The sequence below is a fragment of the Eschscholzia californica genome, unplaced genomic scaffold (genome assembly GCF_041429995.1).
Source record: "Eschscholzia californica isolate CP2 unplaced genomic scaffold, dmEscCali1.0.p SCAF_1, whole genome shotgun sequence".
NCBI classification, from domain to species: domain Eukaryota; kingdom Viridiplantae; phylum Streptophyta; class Magnoliopsida; order Ranunculales; family Papaveraceae; genus Eschscholzia; species Eschscholzia californica.
Genome location: NW_028238198.1, coordinates 32,238,935 through 32,262,937, shown reverse-complemented (window position 1 = coordinate 32,262,937; position 24,003 = coordinate 32,238,935). Strand labels below are relative to the sequence as shown.

At 35.0% G+C, this 24,003-nt stretch overlaps 3 protein-coding genes across 3 annotated transcripts; 2 read left to right on the top strand and 1 right to left on the bottom strand.

Annotated features, from left to right (window-relative positions):
- Nucleotides 1-271: 271 nt before the first annotated feature.
- On the bottom strand, nt 272-4,105 carry LOC147566135 (uncharacterized). Its single transcript, XM_086652589.1, has 4 exons — nt 3,479-4,105; nt 1,493-1,721; nt 813-937; nt 272-602 (listed from the first exon to the last, which is right to left on the bottom strand). The coding sequence occupies exons 1-4, from the start codon at nt 3,839-3,841 to the stop codon at nt 504-506; spliced, it is 816 nt and encodes a 271-aa protein (XP_086508715.1). The 5' UTR covers nt 3,842-4,105; the 3' UTR covers nt 272-503.
- Nucleotides 4,106-7,536: 3,431 nt separating this feature from the next.
- Nucleotides 7,537-11,733, top strand: LOC147566134 (casein kinase II subunit alpha-2). The gene is made up of 10 exons (XM_086652588.1): nt 7,537-7,926; nt 8,317-8,446; nt 8,907-9,101; nt 9,415-9,572; nt 9,804-9,894; nt 10,003-10,068; nt 10,242-10,324; nt 10,465-10,528; nt 10,670-10,738; nt 11,486-11,733. The coding sequence occupies exons 1-10, from the start codon at nt 7,841-7,843 to the stop codon at nt 11,543-11,545; spliced, it is 1,002 nt and encodes a 333-aa protein (XP_086508714.1). The 5' UTR covers nt 7,537-7,840; the 3' UTR covers nt 11,546-11,733.
- Nucleotides 11,734-12,195: 462 nt separating this feature from the next.
- On the top strand, nt 12,196-15,642 carry LOC147566133 (protein STICHEL-like 3). The gene is made up of 6 exons (XM_086652587.1): nt 12,196-13,557; nt 13,651-13,891; nt 13,968-14,132; nt 14,251-14,496; nt 14,640-15,264; nt 15,367-15,642. The coding sequence occupies exons 1-6, from the start codon at nt 12,385-12,387 to the stop codon at nt 15,470-15,472; spliced, it is 2,556 nt and encodes an 851-aa protein (XP_086508713.1). The 5' UTR covers nt 12,196-12,384; the 3' UTR covers nt 15,473-15,642.
- Nucleotides 15,643-24,003: the final 8,361 nt, after the last annotated feature.

Here is a 24,003-nt window from a genome sequence, read left to right as displayed (position 1 = left end):
TTGATGTGCAACTATTCTCACAAAGTCGAAAAGCAAAGATTCTTTTTATGTGCAACTATTCTCAGATGCTAAAACTTCATGAGCGGTTACCTCTTTTTTCTTTTTTTTTTGAAGTCGTGTATGGTTTACTTGAGATTGGTAGTGGCTCAGATTTTTCCACAACTTGGATTTTCAGCCACAAGTCACTCGCATTCGGACATTTCCTAGCGTTTTTCCTTTTCTCGTAAGTGAAAAAAGAAATAGTTATTCTCACGAAAGTATGACTGAAATCTTTGTGAGAGTAATAAAGAAGTTTTCATTTCCAAACAGTGTTACATGAGCTCATTTGTGTCTGAGAACAATCAAAATGAATGTGTTTGTCTCCCTCTAGTTCGAACATAACCTAAACTTGTAACCATTATATAGGCACCCCATTTACATTCGATCGTTTACTAGGTGATCTAACCCAATGCGGAACACAGAAAATACAATCTGACACGGAGATGATATTTTGGGGGAGAAAATCAATCGTCAGATATCTCGGCTGGACCTGCTTTGCTTAAGCCTGCCATGTATGTGAGGTATATGGTCCACAAGAAAGCAAACGAATTGCTTACAAGAGGCTGTCAACAAACAAAAGAACAAGAATCAGTGAGGAACCAAAATGCTTGGGTTCAGGTTTATTAGTATCTAAATTCTAAAGGTGAATTTGTGGCGGAAAAATCACTACTACGATTGAAGAAAATGAAATCAGAGATAAAGATTTTATTGTTATAAATGAATGAACATAAGGGAAGGAGAGATGAACAACATGACATTAGTGTAGAAGGTACCTGTAGACGAACTGGGACGAACTTGAAAGTGACAAAATCGCACATAGGCCAGTATAAAAGACCATTTCTCAGTGTTGGGATCAAGTCTCGCTTCAACCTAGCTGCAATTTCAGCACCACTTTCACCTGCACTTACCAAATATTGTTTTCAGTTCGGTGACTACAGATCTCGAAGTCAAATCATCAAAATTATTATAAAAGACAGGCCAGCCGGACAAACATACTAACTACTTCAGTAGGTATAAGATTTAAGAACGAAAAAAAGAAGCTTCGTCGTATTATAGGAAAATTACAACGTTGTAGTTTGGGTTATACATTAAGAGTAAACCAACAAGAAGTAAGAGAGCCCATACTACGAAGGAGCAACAGTTAAGTGAAAATCCATAGAACTCTAAAACAATAAGTTGTATAGCAAGTGAAACATATAAAATTAACAAAGGAACATGGATACACCTAAGCATAACTCTGATAGACTAATACAAATTGTTTGTGTCTCGTCCCGGCCAATACTGCTTAACTTACGTAGTCTAATCTATTTTCTGTCGCATATGTGCGTTTCCTTCGGAAATAAAATCGATTTGGTGTAAATTGGAGAACTTTAAAGTAGCATAAGTATTGACTTTTTACAAACTTGTAACACTTTGAAATAGAATAAGAAGAAGAGTGGAACTGTGGATGTACCTTGTAGGACTGCATTCAGAGAGAAAAAGACGGTGGCCATTATAGGTCCATAGACAGTCTGCCCCATAAATATCTTTTTCAAAGTAGTAACCACATCTCTTTTTGGTAAGATTTTTGAAACAAAATTAAACCAGAAATGTAATGATGGTCCCATAATCAGCAATCCATAGCCAGCCATACGCAAACTTCTACTCGAGTCATAAGATTCTGACTCTGGTTGAGTAATCATCTGTTTAAAATTTCAACATAGACACATTGATTAATGAATTTTTCTAGACTACCACTGTAACACTTTCTCATTTCAACATAGACACATTGATTAATGAATTTTTCTAGACTACCACTGTAACACTTTCTCATCTAAATAACATGAATAAACTTTGAAATATGAACAGTGTAAATGACAAAATGAGAATCTGTGAAACAAGTATTTCTTTATCATTGGGCTGTTTTTAGGTGTGAAAATCTGAATGGTCACGCTTAAAGCCGACTTATAACAGAATTAGCACTAGTTTTTTGTTATCTGAGCCAAATTACTTGTGGATACAATATTTCGATTCAGAGTCTCACACACACAAGAAAGCAGTGAATGTATGATTGTACTTATTACTGAATAACACAATTTATTATTCATGTCATTCTATTTGGCAACCAAGAAAAGATATCAAAATATGAAATACAAAAATTGACATTCATTAAGCTGTTTTTTTTTTTGAAAAGTTTGAATTAATATTAACTGAAAGTAAAAGTTACAAAAGAATTGCGACGGAAAGCAATAAGAAGGCCTTGGGAGGTATATCGAGAACCAAATACCTCCCCCGAAAACAAAAGGAGCAAACATCAGATAGTATGCTCCCCCCACCGTCATAGGGAGAAGCATCAAACAAAAACACAACCACAGATATAAAAACAAAAAACAAGGGGGACTTATCCCACACCAACTCTGTTCGCCTTAAACACCACAAGAGAGGGTCTGCCACCCTCGCCATTCATTAAGCTGTTACTCAACTTTTCGTCATTTCACTATAGCTGCAGGTGTTTATAATTGTTAAAATTAAAATGCTCTTTCACAATTTAAACCCTCACCTACCCTGAGTCGGGATGTTCCTATTGACCTATGCTTTGCTCGCTGTCCAGCATGAATCTAAGCATTCATCCATTCTATTCTAGATGGTCAAGCAACCCACCGAGGTAGGCATGGACTCATGGGCGAAAAGTAAAGAAAATTTTGGAATAAGTGGACGAAGCAAGGTAGCGTGAGTGAGTCCCCATTACAATATATGTGGCTATATACACTTTCTAGTATCTCTATTGAATATTTTGGTTACTTATTATACATCGTCCACAAATGGATTAGTTAACTTCACAGCTAAACCACATGGTATTGAAGTATATTAGAAAATGTAGTTACTTGAACAACCAAACATGATAGTTCACTACAGCAACGGATGAGGTACTAACAACATAGCACCAAACCATAACTAATTCATCTTCTTGCCTATCTCTCTTTCCAAAAATGAAATTTATTGCCTGTCAGAATTTCCTACAATTCTTACTAACCCTAATTTTTGTTTCTCTTGCCCCATGCCTGTCATTCTCATTCTTTCGATCTTTCAGTTTACTCTAATTTCATACAAACACTTGGGTTTTTTTTCCTACAATTAGAAATTAAGATTTCTTCTTACACTTGTGTATTTTTAAGTAAATGAGAGGATTCAAAGAAGAAAAACAGGATTTCATTAGGTTGACTTGTCTAACAAAAACCTGTTTCTAAACGTGATCAAGAAAATTAGGGTTTATATCTTCACTTAAACCCCAAAACCAAAAGAAGGATACATATTGTTTCCCCAAATTAATTTTACTTAACTTAAAACTACCATTTAAGCATAAAGTCAAGTTTCTAAATTTAACTTATTTGGGGTACATAGACAAATTTCATGAAGAAGTTATAATGAAGAAAATCTAGGGTTTGATTAGAATTAGTACCTGAGAAGACAAGTCGGCGGCGGTATAAATAAGAGCAGAAGTGACACTCTTAGTAAGAACAGGTCGAGACTCGATCATACCTAAATACCATCCAATAAATCCATTCCTTGAAGCAACAGTAGACGAAGACGATGATGAAGAAGAAGAAAATGAAGATGAAAATGTAGAAGGAGAAAACCCTAAATCTTTAAACTTTTTGAAAATAATAGAAGAACGTTGATGAGCATAAGCTCTATAAAATTGTTGATTTCCTAAAGGACTACTACTAATACTAGTAGTAGTATGAGATTTAATTGAAACTCCATTTTCAAGTAATCTGTGAAGGTAGCGTTTGGTGGTGTTTCTGAGAAAACTGCCGCTCATTTTGTTTCTCTCTCTCTAACTTCTTCCTTGTTTTTCGGAGGGCGGAGGAGTAGAGAGAGAGTAGAAAGGGAGTTTGGCGGGTGAGGGTTTGGTTCTTGTTTATTTGCATAACCGGCGCTTGAGTGGGTCAACTTTAACACGTGTAATATGAGACCACCAGATGATTGACACGTATGTAATTATCACACGTATGATATAAGGTTGTTTTTGGTAATAAAAAAATGAAATCTTCTGGTAGGTTGTTTACGCAATCAACGATGGAACGCAATCAGTCACGTCCTTACTCGTGCGGTGGTGAGGTAGGCTATTTGGGTGGCGACTGTTAACCGACTTGAAGAGAGTCAAAGTGACTTACCAATGGGCTTTACTTTTGGGCTTAATCTATAATAAATACTTTGGGCACGTTCACTTCTCCTGTAGACGAAATAGATTACAGTGGGGAACTGGATCGGTCGAACTATTATTTAACGGGTGATTTATAGGTAATGCCCAAAGTTGTTAAAGAAAATGTGTTTTCAACTAGATTTGGTCAAAACAAGTTGACCAAATGTAGTTAGAGGCAATGCCCATCTCTTTTGACTCAAAACAATTCTTTTTTGTTTCTTCGTCTTTCACTCTCTTCTTCCTTTTTCTTCTTCTTTCTTCTCTTCTCTCTTCGTTTCCACCTTTTGTTCCGACGAAGGGAGTTCCTGTTTGCCAAAAGTTGGTCTGGATCTAGGGTTTGTTATTCTAGATCCTAGACGAAGATGGGCATTGTCCCAATAGACCATCGTCTCTTGCCATTTGGAGATTTCCTTTAGCGAGATGGTCTTTAACAATTTTGGCATTGCCTATAAAATCTCTCTTATTTCATTGGCTAGTGGGGGCACTTTTGAAGTTAGAAAACCAAAGCTATTGGGTAGGCCTGCGTCAAGGGTCGGTCCCCACATTTATAAAGCCTGAAATGAATAAATGTGGCTTTCTATGTTTACGTATGTCAATTTTGGATCTTGCTTTCTCTTCCTTTTATCGGAGTCTTTCTATGGCTTATAGACCTACGTCATTGCCAATGAATGAGGTCGAAGAAACGATTGGTGATGCGAACAGGTTTTCGCAAGTAATTGGAAGGGTTCATTTCTTTCCTTGTTTTCTCTTTGTTTCTTCATCTGGTTCATTTCTTCTTACGAATTCCAGAAGGGTGGACTGTATTTAGGGCATGACGTTTGCATCCCTCCTCTTTTCCTCCTTCAATCGTGCAATTTCTACTGTTAAATCTTCATCAGAAGGGTGGACTGTATTTAGTGCATGACGTTTGCATCCCTCCTATTTTCCTCCTTCAATCGTGCAATTTTTACTGTCTTCAGCAGAAGGATCGACTGTATTTAGTGCATGACGTTTGCATCCCTCCTCTTTTCCTCCTTCAATCGTGCAATTTCTACTGTTAAATCTTCATCAGAAGACATAGTGATATCCTCAACTCAGGTGAATTTTTTTGAAAAGAGAAAGCTTGTAATTACTAGATTCATGTTCTAACAAACGTTGAGGTGTTGTTGAAGTGACTCTCCTTCCTCTAAAACCACTCTCCTTCCTCTAAAACCAAAGTGATAATGTCGGAAAGTGGTTTCCCTGGATATCTTTCTTGTGATATCAAGACCTTCAAACAGAAAATGGGTTTTCCCTAGGTTGCTTGAGAAATTCAGGTGAGTGAGAGCTTGTAAAAAATGAGGAAGACACTTTCATGCCCAAATTAGTAGGTATTTTTTGCAGTTTAAGAAATTACAATTCAAAAGTCTGAGTGTAAAAGATGACATTAGTTCCCTTTTTAGGAAAAACCCGATACGTTTATATAGGTTTGGATGACCGCGGGAGAGCACGACTGAGATTACCTGCAGTGATGAGGCATCGATTCTGATGATATATAGCCGCATTGAGGATAATATCTAATGAGTGTGTATCTTCTTATAGTTGCAGATCCTCTGACACATAACACTTCATGTATGAAAAGTGGATATTTGTCTCTCTTTGACCTTCCACATATATCATTTTTGTTCACTTCAGGCAGATCTCAGTTCGAGGTGTCGAGTTGACTTCTGCCAACCTCCCCTACTTCTCTCTCTGACCAGAGTAAGATAAAGGGCAATGCTAACTCATATCCACCTTCTCTTTTGCTTGGAAGCAGTGTAGGGTGCATGTGACTGCTGCAGACCTCCATACTATGTTCTGACATCAAAGCAGAGTTCTCACTAGAGTTGGCACAAATTCACCTCTTTGCTTGTCTCTAAGGTGCGTAGAAGACTCATGCCGACCTCATGTTCTAAGACTTAGGTGGCGGAGTTGTGTCAGATCCACCACCCTAATGGCTTTGATGAGGATCTGCTCGCGTCCTACCTCGATCAATCTAGTAACTTTTTGACTTAGTAAGATGACCAATATTTGTTAATCAAAAACAATTTATGTTAGATAGAATTCTGAAATAATTGATAGAAGAAGAAGGAAATAATGGGAAATAATCCAATGAAGGAAAGATATTTAAGAGAAATATACGACTGGGCTGAGAAGGATGAAATTATTTGAAAAGATTTTTTTGTTGAGAAATAAACTCTTAGAGCATCTCCAATGGGACACTCAATCTCTAACACTTAGAGTGCCACATATGACTCTTTGGAGTTTTTGTTAAAAAATCATCTCCAATGGAACACTTTGTTACACACTCTATTATGAGTTGGACACATTTATTATAGAGTGTCTAGAGAGAGAATCTCTAAAATGAGAGTGTCTACTTGAGACTCTCTAAGTGTTACTTTATTATTTCAACCAATAGAAAACTTTGCTTTTCAACTACTTTTTATCTATTGAATTGAAGAGGGACATGTGTATTAAGTAAGAGATTTTAGAGATCTCCATTGGAGACCAAACAAATGTAGAGTGTCTCTATATTGACACTAGGAAAGAGAATCTTTATTTGACACTTGACAACTAGATTTTTAGAGTGTTTATTAGAGTGTCCCATTGGAGATGCTCTAAATCTTAGGGGAGGTGGCTCACAATTTTCTCTTATATTGAGAAAAAATTGGAAATTTTTTGTGACGTAAGTGAAAAATCTATTTATGTAAAATAAATACCTGATATGAAAATGTATATTTTAGGAAAACAACATATATTTTTCTCGGGTAAATTCTCAATCTAAGACAACATAAATTCATTACCACACCAAACAAAAAAAGAATTCAACAAAAAAAAAACAAAAAACAAAAAGAGATTTCAAACTAAGAAAAATTGTATAACATGTATGTTAAAGTAAGATAAATCATTAAAGGTTCCAAAGAGGAACACCGAAAATGTTAACTGACTTACATATTTAGAGGGATCTTTTCTAGTGTCACCTCCAAAATTAGAAAAATTTGTTCGAAATTCACTTTTAAAATTCAAAAGTTCTAAATAACATAAATGTTTATTAGTAATTTATTTCGTTTGTAGAGATAGATATTATCGAGATCACCTCAAAGAAAAAAGACCCGTAGATCTGTAACTTGGATATATTTATTGGATCTTTAAATGGACATATTTATCTGACAATTTTACTAGTACCTGATGATTGATTGAATTGTCAATTCCCGATTCATTTTGTTTTACATGAGCTATATAAGTCATTATATTTAATATGACATTTCTACCGGTAATCAAATTTATGACCTGTAGATTTTTATAGTAGATGCACAATAAACCTACCAATGCATAATGTATTCCTGGTTGTCAACCCACAAGTTTGGACTTTTTTTTTTTTTTTTTTTTTGTTGAAAGACACAAGTTTGGAATGTTATTCCCAGTAAATCTAGAGTTGCTTAGCGGTTAAGAGACTTGTACTCTTGCCATCGACCCATTTTTTCTCTTGTACCGTACCCTAAAGAAAAATCTTTCAATTTTCCTTTTATCCTATTCTTGTTCTTGGAGGGATTGGTGTTGGTGGGTTGGGGATCTTTCTTTCTTATTCAACATAAAGAAGATCCTTCCGATCTACCAATGTCGAAGGCCAGAGTTTACACAGACATTAATGTCCTCCGACCTAAAGAATATTGGGATTACGAATCCCTCTCCGTCCAGTGGGGGTAATCTCTCAATCTCTTCCCCTCCCTCTCAATCCCTTTTAATTTCTTATAGTTCTTGTTTGTATATATGATGTTTACAGTTTGGTTCAGTTCTCAACCTAGAATTAGGGTTTTAATAGAAACTTTTCGTTTCAATCATGAAGTAAACAATACTTTAGCTATAATTTTTGCCACTGACAACCCTACCCTTGATTTTTAACCTGATTAGGCACAAACCCATGATCCCATGAATGTCATTTCATTAGAAATCAATTATGATTTAACCAGCTCCCGACTCGATTTACTTTGTTGGTTTCCAATTACTAGATACTATCTTTTATTTTCAGTTTCTCTATTATTTGTGTTTTGTGTATAGAAGTTATAATAATCAAGTTAAGTTTTATGGTCTAGTGATCAAGATGATTATGAGGTTGTTCGAAAAGTTGGGAGGGGGAAATACAGTGAAGTGTTTCAAGGAATAAATGTCACGAACAATGAGAAGTGTGTCATCAAGATCCTCAAGCCGGTCAAGAAAAAGAAGGTTTGAAACTTGACGTTTTGTAATCATTTTACTTCTAAATTCTACCTGTCAATCTTATGATGAAAGCGTTTACATTTTGCTTCTATTAAGATGTTAGCTTTGTAAGTAGTTTATTTGAAGAAAGAATGAAATTTCTGTTTCGGTAGGCATGGAAATGGAAATATTACGGTAATTTCGACCGAAATATTTTGAACTTAATTACGTTGACAAATCATTGTTAAGAGAAACTTAGTTAAATTTTGGTAGGCATTGAAATAGAAATGTTTTGGTCATTTCGACCAAGTTATAATTTCGAAATTTAATTCCTTGGTTTATTTATTTTATGATTTGGTGCACTTGAAAAGGCTAACTATTTCAACGAGTGCGGGTTGTTGTTAGTTCTAACTGTTTTCAGTTTATATGAAAGTATGAATGCTATATCACGTTTAATTGGTATTCGCTTTCTTGTGCTCTTATGCAGATAAAGAGAGAGATCAAGATACTTCAGAATCTGTGTGGAGGACCAAATATTGTGAAACTACTTGACATTGTCAGAGATCAGCACTCAAAAACACCTAGCCTGATATTTGAGTTCGTAAACAGTAAAGATTTTAAAGTTTTGTACCCCACACTGACTGATTATGACATACGCTACTATATATATGAGCTTCTCAAGGTTATCTCTCAATTTCGAACTACTTAAATTTCATACTTTATGTGTTTTTGTTCATTCATATCATATATAAAATGATAGTCTAGACCTGAATTATTATGCTGTCATAACTTTGAGCTTTGGGTACTATAATGATCTAGGCATATAGAGGCTAGATGCAATAACGGCTAAAAGGGTGACCCAGAGCTCCCAAATAATTTTTCTTTTCTGATGAGTGGCTTTAGACTAAATGGTCCTCTTGGCAAGACTTTAAGTCTCAGATGACTGTTTTCGTTCTTGCATGTTTAACTGATATTGACCCTTTTTATGGGTGCAGGCGTTAGATTACTGCCATTCACAAGGCATTATGCATAGGGATGTCAAACCACACAATGTTATGATAGATCATGATCTGCGAAAACTTCGATTGATAGATTGGGGTCTTGCAGAATTCTACCATCCTGGCAAAGAATACAATGTTCGTGTAGCGTCAAGGTAAACCATATTAAATAATTTGAGACTATGTGTTTCTAACTTTTGGAGCTTTCCCTTCATTATTATGCCAAATCTTTATGAGATATGACTTGTGAGCGAGTCACTTTCTTCTATTTACATTTTTAACCTTCTCTTTAAGTTTTTAGATCATGTAAATGGCTTGGATTGGAATAAAAAAGATTTACTGATTTTTCATCTTTCCTTGAACTGAATTTTGTTCTATTTATTCAGATACTTCAAAGGCCCTGAACTTCTTGTGGATTTGCAAGACTATGATTATTCTTTGGACATGTGGAGCCTAGGATGCATGTTTGCAGGAATGGTGAGTACTTCTCTTTCAAGAAAATGCTAGTATCTCTGCTCACAAGTACATTTTTATTATTTGAGTTTAGTGGCTCAGTTTTATTTCGAATGTGTTTCTTCTTTGCAGATATTCCGTAAGGAGCCATTCTTTTATGGTCATGACAACCAGGATCAGCTAGTCAAAATTGCAAGGGTAATGCAAATGTGGTTCTTGTAATTTCATAAGGAGCCACTCTTTTATGTCCATATCCGTCATAAATTCAATCTCTATTGCAACTGTTAAAACACAAATTTCATACTCTCTATGATCAAAAGGATTTGTAACATGCTTGACTAGTTTGATAACAAATGTTTATCTTTTTCCAGATATTGGGCACTGATGAGCTAAATGCATATTTGAACAAATACAACTTGGAGCTTGATCCTCAGCTAGAAGCTCTTGTAGGAAGGTATATTCAAAAGATACCTCTCCTCTCTTCTTTAGTTACTACCGTCAAGAACTGCAGCTCAAAATGGGCCAGAATATCTCCATATAAACCAGACGCTTGTCTTTAGACAATTATTGACGTGTTTGATTATCTTTCTACAGGCACAGCAGAAAGCCTTGGTCCAAATTTATCAGTGCAGATAATCAGCATCTGGTTTCTCCAGAGGTTTTTCTCTTTTGTATTTTAATATAATCTTGTGTGCTTTTCGTTAAAAAAAACAGTGGTTTTCTCAAAAACCTTATTCTGTAGAATTTGAAATTACTGTCACTAACTCTTCATTACTGCGTTATTTGATTGAATGTGCAGGCAATCGATTTTGTCGATAAACTTCTTCGCTATGATCATCAGGACAGGCTTACAGCTAGAGAAGCTATGGTACTGTACATGGACCCTAGTATAATGTTGTTATATATAAATATTGTTTTTCTCTATGTGAATAAACTTATCTATCAATTGCTTCATGATTATAAACGACTACTTAAGTTTATCTTCTCCATGACGTTGTCACATTAGCTTTAACTTCCTGAATTACTCGCCTCGCCTCATTTTAGTTCAACCAAATACAATACATATTGATGAAAATAAAAAGTAGTTTACCTTTTTTGTCTTTCAACCTTTTTTGTTAATTTACTTGTTAGCTGATCTGACTAGTATGTGTATGAACATGAATTCCAAGGTTATAGAAAGCTATTTTCGGGGATTCTAGTTTTCAGGCTAATTCTCAATTGCTAGTTGTAAATCTGCAGTTCTGCGTACTCAAACTCCAACAGTTTCATAGTAGGCTCAGTGGTTCCCCTAGCCTATTTCATCGTTTACCTTTTTTTCCTTTCTTCATCTATATGTGTATATATATAAGATGGAGGGTAATAGCTGCATATTAGTATTTCTTTCTTGCTTCTTCAAAGTAGTATATTGTGTTGATATTTTATGTACTTAACAAGAGGCTCACCCAACTGTCTCCGAATGCGAGCCTGCTTCGCCAAGATGGGGTCCCAAACCCAACTAAATAGCTGCAACTTATCTCTTTGTTAAACTCCTACTTGTGAATGTCAATAGTCAACACGTCTTTATGCAATAACTGGCAGAATTACGCATATGATAAGTTCTTCATTTTTGGTGCAGGCTCATCCATACTTCTCACAAGTAAGAGCTGCAGAGAATAGCAGAATGAGGTCACAGTAATCGTGCCGATCTTGATCCAAACGTTTATTCAATTTAAGATGTGTCTTAATATACTGAAAAAACAGTTTTCATGTTGTTTGTGCTCAAGATTCTGTTGTTTTTTTCCCTATCAACATTGTCACGATTATTACATGTTTGCTAGTTCATTACTTGGATCCCCAAATGCAACTTAAAACATTATTTGGAAATATCAGAGCTTCAGTTTGGTATGATCGAAAAAGAACCAAATTTTGACTCCAGTTTAATTGTTATGTTAATTTGGTGCCTGCTCCAAATTTCTATAGTTTATTTTGAAGTCTATACTCTGCTTATAGTATCAATTTGGAGTCTTTTCATTTCCTTGTACGAAACTGAAAGGCATAATAGAAGAAACAAGGAATCCTTTTCTCGTACAATAATATCGGAATTGGACTTCTCGCCATCGTCATACGCTTTCCTATCGTTGGATGGCATTGAAAAAGGTAGAATCTTATTGGGAAAATCTCGATGAATCTTGTAGGAATATGTAGATTTTGATGTATCATATCCAGATTTGAATGGTTAAAAAATCATTATGTAGATACAAATGACTGCTTCTTTGGAAACAACTATACAATATAATAATTTGTGACATGGCCCCAATTAAGAGGCCGGCGAAAATTCACTTCAGCACAAAGTAAACGGTTGATAAAGCCATTTTGGCCGGCCATTCATCAAACATCCCATCCCACTCTTCTCTTCTTGACATAAATCCTCAATTTCGATAACTTGTACCTGTTTGACATTGAAGACCCAAGTTTTGAACAAATGATCCTGGCAAAGAGCATTCCGATATAGACGTGTTCCATCAGTCATCTTCCATGTCGTTGTCTACAGAATCTGCAGAGGTTACAATGGAACCAACGTTGGATCAAGGTGTGGAAGACGAAGAAGAAGATGAGACAACGAGCGAAGACGAAGGTGAAGATGAGACAACGAGTGAAGACGAAGGTGAAGATGTGACGACGAGTATATCGATCTTGACCCCAGTAGCTAGTACTGCACAAGATCAATGGCACCTCCCTTGGCAATTCTCCAAGAACCGTAAAAGATATAAAACAAGAAAACTTATCAAGTTAAAAGGAAGAAAGTCTACTAGAAACAATGTCAATGAACAGATAACAGCTAAGAAGGGCAAGAATCAGGAGCACCAAAGCTTGTCATGCGAAGAATCAGAAAATGAATCGAATCCAACTACTCTTGACCTAGAAACTAACCAGAGTTCTACTTTCTTCAGCTGCCAAGATAATTGCCAAGACAAACTGAGACATGAAGAAATTGAATCCAATTCAAGTAAAAATTTCAGTGAAAAGTATCAGCCGAAGCTTTTCGAAGACATAATTGGACAGGAAATCATCGTCAAAGCACTCTCGAGTTCAGTACAGAAGGAGAAAGTTTCACCATTTTATCTTTTTCATGGAGCTAGTGGTACTGGAAAGACATCGATGGCTAGAATATTTGCCATGGCTTTGAACTGTGAATCAACGTCGCATACTAAACCTTGTTGGGGTTGCAGTTTCTGTTCAAGAAGCCATTACCTCATAGACTTGTGCTCTGGAAGTAGAATTTCGGGGTTCCGAAAAATCAAAACACTCCTTCAAAGTACTACATTTATGCAGACATCGACCAGGTTTAAGGTCTTCATTGTCGAAGAATGTCAATCGATTCCGGCAAAAGCATGGGAAGAATTTCTTGACGTAACAGAGGCGGGTTTTAACATAAATGTTGTGTTTGTTATGATCACTGAAAACGTAAACACATTACCGAAAGTTTTACTGTCGAGATGCCAGAAATTCTGTTTTCCAAAGCTCAAGGACATGGATATCACACTGAAACTAGCAAGAATTGTCGCACGAGAAAAGATAGGAATCGAACGAGATGGATTGAACTTAGTTGTTTATAAGGCAGACGGGTCGATGAGAGAAGCCGAAAATATTCTTGAACAGTTAGTCCTGCTTGGATCGAAAATCACAACTTTCATGGTTCAACAAATTGTGGGTATTAGTAACAATTAATCTTTCTTATGAGTTATGAACTCCTCTTGAAACGTTTGCAGCTTAACGAACGTTTTCTTATGCTGTTTATAGGTAGGTCTGGCCCCAAATGACAACCTTCTAGATTTACTTACTTCAGTCATATCGTCCGATATAATTACGACAGTTCGATCGACAAGGGAGCTGATTTTATCTGGTGTTCAACCACAAACACTTGTGTCTCAGTTAGCATCTCTCATCACTGTCATCCTTTCAGGTTCTGTGGAAGCTACTACTTCATCGTCAGCCAGTTCTTCGAAAGATAATAGATTAGTGAGGAATGGGTCAAAACTTAGTAAGACTCTAAAATCATTTGAATCTTTGAAGATTGATATCAACTAGCTAGCTCACGGCTTTCATGTATTTTGCAGCTCAAAATCAGACTCAGAGTTTGTGTCATGCCTTAAAGATATTAGTTGAAACGGAGAAAGAACTTTGTTCGTCAAATGATCAAACCACTTCAGTTGTTGAAGCTCTACTACAAATTGCAAAATGGGCCGATGCTTTCTCACCTAGGAACGTACTTATACCTTCAGGTACTCTTTCAAAACATCAAAAAACAGTATAAAGTTGCCTGTTAACTAGACTTAATGATTCATAGATAGAACACAACCCCCTCAAAAACTGGAAAAAAAAAATTGATTCTAATTTCAGATGATAAGTATGATATCGAAAACAAAGAGCACTCAAACATCAACAGAAATGGGCGAGAAATAAGTATCGATAGCATCTCTACGACCAGAAGAAGCACGAAGATAAGTTCTTCGAGAGAGCTCGACTTGTCACAGTTCGGAAATATGGAAGAGATGTGGGAGAACATGTTAGGAGAGGTAGAAAACAGACGCGTAAAAGAACTACTGTCTCGGCAAGTGAAGCTAGCATCATTAACCATATCTAGAGGTAACTTATCAAGTTTTCTATCTTAATATTATCACTGATAAATATGTCGATACTTCATTTATAAGCAAAGAAATAGAGCTTACTCGATGGATTTTACTGCTTGTATGCTCGTTTTGATGCATTTCTATACCAATTCCAATCAGCCAATGCCATTATCCACTTGATTTTTGAGAGGCATAAAGATAAGATGGAAGCCCAGATGCTCGAGGAAACCATCTCAGAAGCTCTTACAAATGCTTTAGGTCGGCCCGTTACTGTGAATATGAGCTTAGATACAACTCAATCGAGAATCTTCAAGGAAACTAATGAGTCAATTACTAGAACCCAGGTGGATTACCATCGTTCTAGACCATTCCTCCTACCATCTCAACCACTCGAGAGTCCAAATGCTAGAAGAATCATAATGGGTCGAAGCAGATATCAGAAGTCATTTTACCTATCAGAAAACAACTTAAGGCACATGAAGTTGCAGGAAATCACTGAGCTACCTCAAAGCCCAGAGAACAGTTCACCAAGAGGACAAGAAGCAAGCACTTTACGGCAAGAAAAGGTCCGACCTTTTTCCCGATTAAAGGAAAACGGATATTCCTTCGGAGATCCTCAAGTTCATAAGCCTAGGCAGAATGGGTTATCGCTTACCTCAGTTCATAACGGTGATACAAGTATTGACCCATATACTCAAGACTTAGTGTTTGAGGAAGCAACCATGGATAGGGAAGACTCAAATACAATTAGAGAACAACAATGTCAACAAAATGAAACAAGCAAGTAAGAAATAGTAATAGTGAGAGTAAACGAAAAATCGTACTTTATTTCCGTTTTTACACCAACAATTAAGCAAATACTAACTACTTATACTTTGTTTTATAGAGTACTAAATCGATCGTGGAGTTGCTCTGAAATATTTTGTCAGGAAACGAAGGTAAGAAAAAACACATCCTTTAATCCGAAAATGGGTACGATATACAAGATATAACATTTATATATATGTAATAAACAAAATATCGTACATTTTATATGTATAGCAATTTCTTTTATACAAGTGGAGTATATGTAAACGTTATTTCTCTAGTTTTTTTATCGGCTATATGTAAAAACCATATAAGTATTAAACAAAACTAATGGCCGGGATATACGTGATTGAAATTCTTTTAGTACCATCAACAATATTTGGATTCCAACGAATAAACCCAACTAGAATATTAGTTCGTCTAAGGTTCGAGCGGTCAAATTTGTACCAAACATTCCACAATGATGGCATTTTGCTTTGAAAACTCAAAAGTCTAAAATTACCAAGAGCACAAATTAGAGATAACAAAATTAGAGAAAAAAAAAGATTGAATAAAAAGTAAAGATGATCTAAAGTCTTCTTCATATATCCAAAGAACCCTACTAATAAAAAATGAAACTTGGACTACCAACTTAGACCCCAAAATTTCTAGAACAAGAGTTGGTCAAATTCCAAGTTTCAAAGTAATCTAAAATATGAGACCAATTTTGATGTCATGAACATGACAACAACCAGAGAAACAGGGAAAATAAGAACAAAGTTAGGGAGTGCAAATTATCATTTTTAGACTAATTTCTAGTTGGTTTTTGAATAAATCCCTGAATTGGAAAACAATCATATTAATAGAACACAATAAGGTACAATAGATTAGACCGGAAAACCCCCATAAACCCAATATTCCTCACAGTTAGAGGCAGAGTTACAGATGGGTCGATCCAGATTGCAAATCGAATGCACAATAATTAATGCCCATCCATTCAGAGGTAGAAGAATTAGCATTAAAAAAATGATAAAGAGACTACTAAACTAGACCTTCTGAAGACCTAAATAAGAATCGATTGTCTATCAAGAATAAAAAATTCTATCAACATTGAGAAAGAAAGTTAATCCGAAAATAAAAACGATTGATTTTTTTTGTAGGTAAAGAGCATGCTTTGACTTGTAGTTTCTTCTACGGTTACTCTTTCATATTGGGGACTCAGAGTCTCAGACAGACTCCACCCAAGTTTGAACCCTGTGGACTATTGGCTATAAAAAGTGTCGGTGGCCAGCCAATTCAGTCTACTAGATAGTGTGACAAAGATCTAGCTAGTCATTTAAAACGAACAACCCATATTTGGACTTGTTAGGCTAGTTTGTCGAAAGTTAGTTTAGGGCTTACTACCACTTTGGAGTATGAGAAATTTCGTTTGGACGAATTTGTTCACCCGCGGGTGAAGGAAAAACCTCCAAGAATTATGGAGTGGTGGGATCCTTAGTCAAATGTCAAAGGGCAAATTTGTAAAATGGCATTAAAAATACATGCAAGGAGACGGTCGCACATGGTGACATGGATCACATGGAGCATTTTTCATCACATGGGATGGGATGGGAGACGACTTTTCCACCACCCTCATCTTTTGCTCCACTTGTATATGTGAGCTTTTATGTCTAAATAGAATCAAAATGGATTTAGGTAGTGTGACTCTTTTGGATATCTCAATTTGACTTAATCTAAATCATTTTGAGACTGATTTATTTTGTTCGCTTGCACCATAGTACTTTTACGTGAACATAGAGAATAAGTTCTTAATCAAAAATCAGTTTGAGTCAATTAAATCGATAAATCGTCTGGCGATTCGCAAACTAGTTGAAAAACTTTTCTAAATTCGACTTCAATTAGGTTTTTGATCTGAAATTGAGGAACAAAACATAACACGTAATGCTAGTTTGTGAATCTTTTTTATCTAGTAAAATACGACGTTTTACAAAGATATTTTCCAAAATTTTAGAAAAGATTTGTGGGATCAACAAAATCTTCCCAAAAGTTGAAGGAATTGAGAGGCAATGAATAAACTAAAATTTCACACTAATTAAAAGGGCAATTTAATTAAGAACTTCTTTCTTCCAAGAGAGAGAGAGACTATGTAAAGAAGATATGTGGAAGGAAGAAAAAAGGAGAAGAAGAAAAGCAAGTGAAGTCTCAAAGGAAGTTTTAGACCACACCAAACCCATTATACTTTTGTTGCTTTCATGGACAACAAGGATCCTTGTCAATCTTGACAACGACACATCTTCATCCTGTCACTACGAATAGATAAGATTACGATAATGACTCAAACCTACTAAATTAATGCATCATTACTACTTTTAATGCAAACAACTTTTATCATGAGGTAATTCTAATTGCTAAGTGGAGCCAATTGAGGAGATTCTCATTATGATAATAATTAGATAGTTAAGTGGGTTTGTTTTGATTTTGAATAAGAGAAAAACAATTAAAGGAGTCTTGTTTGTGTTATTGAATTACCATAATTATTGGATTGTGTTTTAAGAGTTGGTTCCTTATTTTGTTGGCTGGTTTTCTCATACATATAATGTGAGGATTTAGAGTCTATTTCTAGACTCAAAGTGGATTTGGATTATAGATCCATATTTTCTAAGTCATTTATCATCAAAACAGTAACACAAAGACAATATTAAATTGAGTGATGAATTGAAAATAAAGTGAAGAACTTATTTTTTAAGGCTTTGTTATGAAGTAGCATGACAACCACTAGAGATAATGAACCTGCACTAGATGGAGAGAAAATGATGGCGAACAGAGGCACGAGTTTTACACGTTGTCCTGAAAACTTAAAACACCCCTGCTACCAGTGATATAGGTAATGCTTTGCAGTATCTGAGCGAAGTCTCCTAGGATTCAATTGTTTTATATCAAGAACTTAAGAAGCAAACTTCGCTGTTAATCTACTGGTCTTGACAGAATGACAGAGAAAGTGGAGATGAGAAGTATAGAGAAAAAGAAATCTTTATATCTTTCTTCTAAATATATGAGTCTTATTTATAGAGTCAAAATCTAATTGTCCAAAAATCCAATGATTCTCAATCGTTTGAAACTGATGATCTAAGGGTTAACATTGAAAGGAATAAATTAAATTTAAAATTTATTCCTGTCAAACAAGCGAGTAAGGCATATCCCTTGGACTTAGTGAAGATATCACTCCTTTCATTAAAAAAAAAATACCCCTTAGACTGTATGTTCTTTTGTAGTCGATGCATTAAAAACAAAGATTAACTCAAAAATTGGCCGTTAAAAACTGTTGTAGAAAATTCGGTTTTAAAATTCTATAGGAAAAAACTACGTTGAAAAATCAGATTTAAAAGTCCGTAATTGAAGTAGAAATAAATTACTGTTGAAAAATCAAATTTAAAAATTTGTGTTTCAACCAGAAACTTATCTGTAAACAAAATCCTTCCACAAACTTTCTTACTCAACAAGAATTTATTCAATCATTTAAAATTTAGGACAGTAAATATAACATTTCAGTCTGACTTAATCTAGTCAAGAAAACAAATAGACCCAAATCATTTATGTCATTCTCTTAGTTTAATCAGATAAAAGAATCACACAAATCAGGCATTATGGAACATGATTCAATTCGATACAAATCTTGAGTCAGATATCATCTGCCTATAGATTCGTAGACTCATATTTTTCATAGAAGATGGATTAGTTTTTTTTTTTTTGGAAGTCGACTACGATCAACGCATGTCGTTACATTTGGCATTGATACATCAAAGATGTGATAAGCTCGATAACCACCCACTCAAACTCTAACAGAACCGGGCCTATAGCTCAACTAAACAATGGCCTAAAGCCCAAGCCCAATTACATTATTTATACCCTACTAATCCCAATTCAAATAAACCAAAGATTCCACTTTCTCTGAGATTCGAACCCGGGACCTCCAGAGCTTTCTGGGATATATGTCAACACCTTGAAACCACTTGGGTTACCATCTGTTGTCTAGAACATGGATTAGTTAGACTTGATCATGTCGCTGGATTTCTGGACTAGAAAGTAACCAAAAAAAAACTTCAATTAATTGGACTCGCCGATTTTACATGTGAATCGAATCTTCAGTTGGATAATCCGGACCTGCACTTGTCGGTTATGGACCGACTTGACCGGACCCACTTGTAAACCACAGCTCCCCCACAATTCACCACCAACTGTTCTTTTTCTTCTCTGAGAGAGAAAAAACCAGCTAACTGGAAAAAGTATGAAAAGGAAAAGAATACCGAGGATGGTGACGTGGGTTCCATTTCCACGTGGGAAATCTACCAACTGCTAACTGTTACTTCACCACACTATGCAACACTGTTACTTTGTTCCGTTGCACTCATTGACCTAATTGACTAAAATACTGTTATCATTTTTTTTTGAGTTAATTCCTACATGGCCCCTACTTTGTGACCAGCTTCTTTTATGGCCCCCAAATTTCTGTAAATTCAAATATGACCCCTATTTTCATGGAAATGTCATATACCCTTCCCATTAATATATTTTCAAAATAAAATTAAAAACAAAAACCTAAATTCCACCTCATTTCCCTCTCCACCACTCGTCTCTCTCCACGTCACCTCTCTCTCCAACTCACCTCTCTCTCTCTCCAAGTCAGCACTCTCTTCTCCGATGAAGGTTGCCGGCCGGAAAATTTTCCGGCCGGCGACCTTCAAACTAAATTTTTTTTTTCACTCATCTCTCTCTCTCTAAAATTCCGGCGAAGGGAACGGAATCTAGTCTATTCTTTAGAGAAAACCTGAAAAACCAACCCAAAGAAGAAGAAGAAGAAATAGAGAAAGAAAGGAATTAATCCAATCTATCAATCAAACAATGTCGTGGCAATCTTATGTCGATGACCACCTTATGTGTGATATCGAAAGCCTTGGTCAACATCTAATTTCTGCTGCTATTCTTGGTCATGATGGTAGTGTCTTGGCTCAGAGTTCTTCATTCCCTCATGTGTGTATATATATATATATATATATATATATATATATATATATATATATATATATATATATATGTCCTGATTTAGATCTGAAAAAAAATCATGTTTTTAGATATGGGTATCATTGATTCTGTATGTTTATTGAGTAGTAATTATGGGTTTCCAATATTTTGTTGTGTCTGACTAAAATTTGATCTTAGTCTGAATTTTAATGGTGATTGAGGGATTGGTTATTTGTGGTCTCTGTTCATCTGGATGGATCAAAAGGAAATTTGAGATTATTAAGATCAAGAGTTATTTATGTAAATTGATATTGATCGATTAAATTAGGTTTTTATTTTTATTATGATAGATCCCCATTTTTGTTATGTTTTGCTGTTCAATTTTGAAGGAGATGAAGAATGATTACAATTATCATTTCTTAATTTAATGTTTCACAATTTATTATGGTTACAATTATCATTTCCTTTTGAAAATATATTAATGGAAAGGGTAGTTACGACATTTTCATGAAAATAAGGGGTCATATTTGAATTTACAGAAATTTGGGGGCCATAAAGGAAGCTGGTCACAAAATAGGGGGCCATATAGGAATTAACTCTTTTTTTTTATGAAATAAAATACTGGTATCACGGTAGACTATATTTACAACTTGAGTCCCATAGAATTCATAGAGATTTTGTTCAAAAAAATCTTTAAGTTTGGGTTATTTTAGATATTTTTTTTTTTTTTGTTGAGATATTTTAGATATTTTCTTGAGGACATTCTATTATTAGAGCATCTTTAAATATAAAATTTTAAAAACTGTCTAGTGAGTCAAATAATGACCCGTTTTGACTAAGTCAATAAGCTAACAGATTGACGAAATACAGAAACAACGACCTTGCCACCTAAACCCTAAGAGGTCGGTCTGAGTTCCTAGGCACTTTGGACCTTGTTTCGACTTAGAAGTAAGCTAAGAAGAAAGACCAAATCCGCTTCGGTAAAAGCTCTACTTCGGATCTCGAAACAGTAATAAAGGTGTGTGAAAATTAGCTTGACACTTGGGCCCCGTACTGCCTCAAGGTACGGGAAAGTGGACCCTAGTCAAGATTTACCAACCCGAGCCTCGACCTGACCTGAGGTTTGGAACGGAGAGAACGTCCAAATAAACTCAGTCCACCCGAGCTCCAAGAAGAGCATGAGCAGAGCTATGTGATCTGAAAGGATAAAACACGCCAAACCCCATTTATTATACACAAATCTTTAACTGTCAGTCACAGAAGATACATCATCATCAGATATTATCCCCTAACGACCAATGAAACACTCAAGCATAACTCTAAAATTGTAGGTGTCAAGTGTCAATTAAGATTCTCTTTTCTAATTGACAAATAGAGACAGTCTAAATTTTTTGTATCTCTAATAGAAATTTCTAAACAAACTATATTTGATACACATGTCATTTCTAAATTTCATAGTATTTTTAGTAGTTTAACAAACATAATTTCTTAATAGTTTAAACTTCTAAGTTTGATGACGTGACACATAGAGATACATAAGACGACACTCTAAGAGCATTACGAATGGGACGCCCAAACTCTAAAACTTAGAGTGTCACATAAGATTTTTAGAGTTTTCGTTAAAAAATCATCTCCAACGAGACACTCTATTAGACACTTAATGATAATGTGGAGATAGTGATTTTAGACACTCCCAAGAAGACACTCTTAAGTGCTATGGGTGCCGACTCATCAAATTTTGAAATTTAAGCAATGATTTTTTTTATATTTTAACTATTTGAATGACACGTGTATCAAATAGAGTTATTTTATAAATCTCCAGTGGAAACACAAAAAGTTTAGAGTGTCTATGTTTTGTAACTTAAGAAATAGTTCTATACCAGTAATGTTGAATCTCAAAGTACTCAAAAAGAAAATTTGAGCCAACAACAGTAGCTTTTAGAGTTTCTAAGAACTTTGAAGTTCTAACAAAAAGTTGTGAACGAATAACCCCCACTAATTGACACTTGACAACTGGATTTTTAGTTCTTTTTTAGTGTCCCATTGAAAATGGTAAAAACTTAGAGTTTCTCTCAAATAACCTCCTCCCATCATTACTAAGTCTCCCTAATAGAGTGTTTCACTGAAGATGATTTTTTAACAAAAATTCCAAAAAATTATGTGTGATACTCTAAGTTTTAGAATTTATCTTTTCTTGCCTTAAAATTACTTAGTAGCACCTAATATTTTTATTGTTTTTCCTATTACTTAATATATAAGAAGAGACTGAAAAATATTTAACCAGGTACAAATGGTAAAAGAAAAAATGTAAGTGTAACTGAATATCAGTGATCAAAATGAATTTTTTCACAAATGCTTTTACTTAAATAAACTTTGTAGACTTTTCACTTCTCACACATAAATGCTCAATTTTCATAGTTACACCGTTTGTAACGACTCCACGAAATTGTTTTCAACTACAAGTACAAAAAATCTCGTCCCTTTAATTCTCTCACTAGTTTAAATAGTATTGTGGTCGAGACGAAACTATGATTATATTACTTATAATACAACTTAATTGGCAGTACAGGCACGTTTAGTATTTTTAAATCTTTCTCCTCTGGTTAAGTACTTGTTTTTTATTTTATTTTTTGAGAGTTTGTGTATGGGTTGGTGAGGTTAGAACTTTCGGCAATCCACGTCATTATCTATGCGAGAGTACGGTTTACTGTATAAATATAATGTATTAAGTAGGTTGCAGTCCTTTCAACAAAAAAAAAACAGTACATTGTAGTTTTTAGACAACTTGAAATAATTTCTTTAGAATAGTGATTTAATCAATTAAAATTAATTTAGGAATCTAGATTTTACAGTCTAAAATTTTATTCGATTGAAATTTGTCCTCTAAACTTCATCTTCTGGTGAATCACCACTACAACGTCTAACCACCTACCACCATTCACCATTATATTCTTCTTCTTCTTCTTTCTTGTTGTTTATCTTGTATACTGGTTTATCGTCCTATTTAGAACAATGATAATTTTTTTGGAACTTATACAGAGATAAACAGATTGGATTATAGATTATAAAATTCTTTGTGTAAAAATAGATTGTTCGTACTCTGTTTTTTAAATTCCAGATGCAAATTGTATTTCAAATAATAAAATAAGAAAAAAGGGGAGAGAACAGAAAACAGTTTAATTAGAATCAAGATGAGTGATCTCATTCTTTAAGACAAAAATTCGTTCTGTTTATTGTACCAATAGTATAGGCGATTTGTCTCCCAGAATACAATGGATTACCTTTTCGGACCAGAGATACTTGGGTCTGAAATTTTTCAAGCGTTAGTAAGTATTGAAGAACTCTTGAATACTTTAAACTCTCTTGATTTGAAGTAGTTTTTAAGTCTGATTTCATAGATTATTTATAGGTGAGAGGTGACTGTTAACAAACACTAACATTTGGAGAGAACCGTCACAATCTTTTGAAGGGAGGAGATACTGGTCCACGGGTTTAATCAGGTCCGTGGATCATAATTGATCACAACGGTCAGAATATCATATGATTACTATCGTCAGATCCTAACATTCAGATTTAGATTTAATCTTGTCTGTCGAATCACATCTGATACAAAACAAAAGTAAAGGCTCCTAACGACGATACGTTAGTGCAAAGTGCGTGTGGGCGCATCTAAAGCACCCTAACACCCATGCCACACGCGCATTCATACTCTAGTATG

What these genes read in the sequence shown, in the direction of transcription:
- LOC147566134 (XM_086652588.1), top strand. Translation starts at nt 7,841, where the DNA reads ATGTCGAAGGCCAGAGTTTACACAGACATTAATGTCCTCCGACCTAAA. An exon ending in TCCCTCTCCGTCCAGTGGGG is followed by an intron (nt 7,927 to 8,316) that starts GTAATCTCTCAA and finishes TTTATGGTCTAG; the next exon opens with TGATCAAGATGATTATGAGG. An exon ending in AGCATCTGGTTTCTCCAGAG is followed by an intron (nt 10,529 to 10,669) that starts GTTTTTCTCTTT and finishes TTGAATGTGCAG; the next exon opens with GCAATCGATTTTGTCGATAA.
- LOC147566133 (XM_086652587.1), top strand. Translation starts at nt 12,385, where the DNA reads ATGTCGTTGTCTACAGAATCTGCAGAGGTTACAATGGAACCAACGTTG. An exon ending in GAGGAATGGGTCAAAACTTA is followed by an intron (nt 13,892 to 13,967) that starts GTAAGACTCTAA and finishes TGTATTTTGCAG; the next exon opens with CTCAAAATCAGACTCAGAGT. An exon ending in CAACAAAATGAAACAAGCAA is followed by an intron (nt 15,265 to 15,366) that starts GTAAGAAATAGT and finishes TTTGTTTTATAG; the next exon opens with AGTACTAAATCGATCGTGGA.
- LOC147566135 (XM_086652589.1), bottom strand. Translation starts at nt 3,841, where the DNA reads ATGAGCGGCAGTTTTCTCAGAAACACCACCAAACGCTACCTTCACAGA. An exon ending in CCGCCGACTTGTCTTCTCAG is followed by an intron (nt 1,722 to 3,478) that starts GTACTAATTCTA and finishes AATTTTAAACAG; the next exon opens with ATGATTACTCAACCAGAGTC. An exon ending in TCTGAATGCAGTCCTACAAG is followed by an intron (nt 938 to 1,492) that starts GTACATCCACAG and finishes TGGTAAGTGCAG; the next exon opens with GTGAAAGTGGTGCTGAAATT.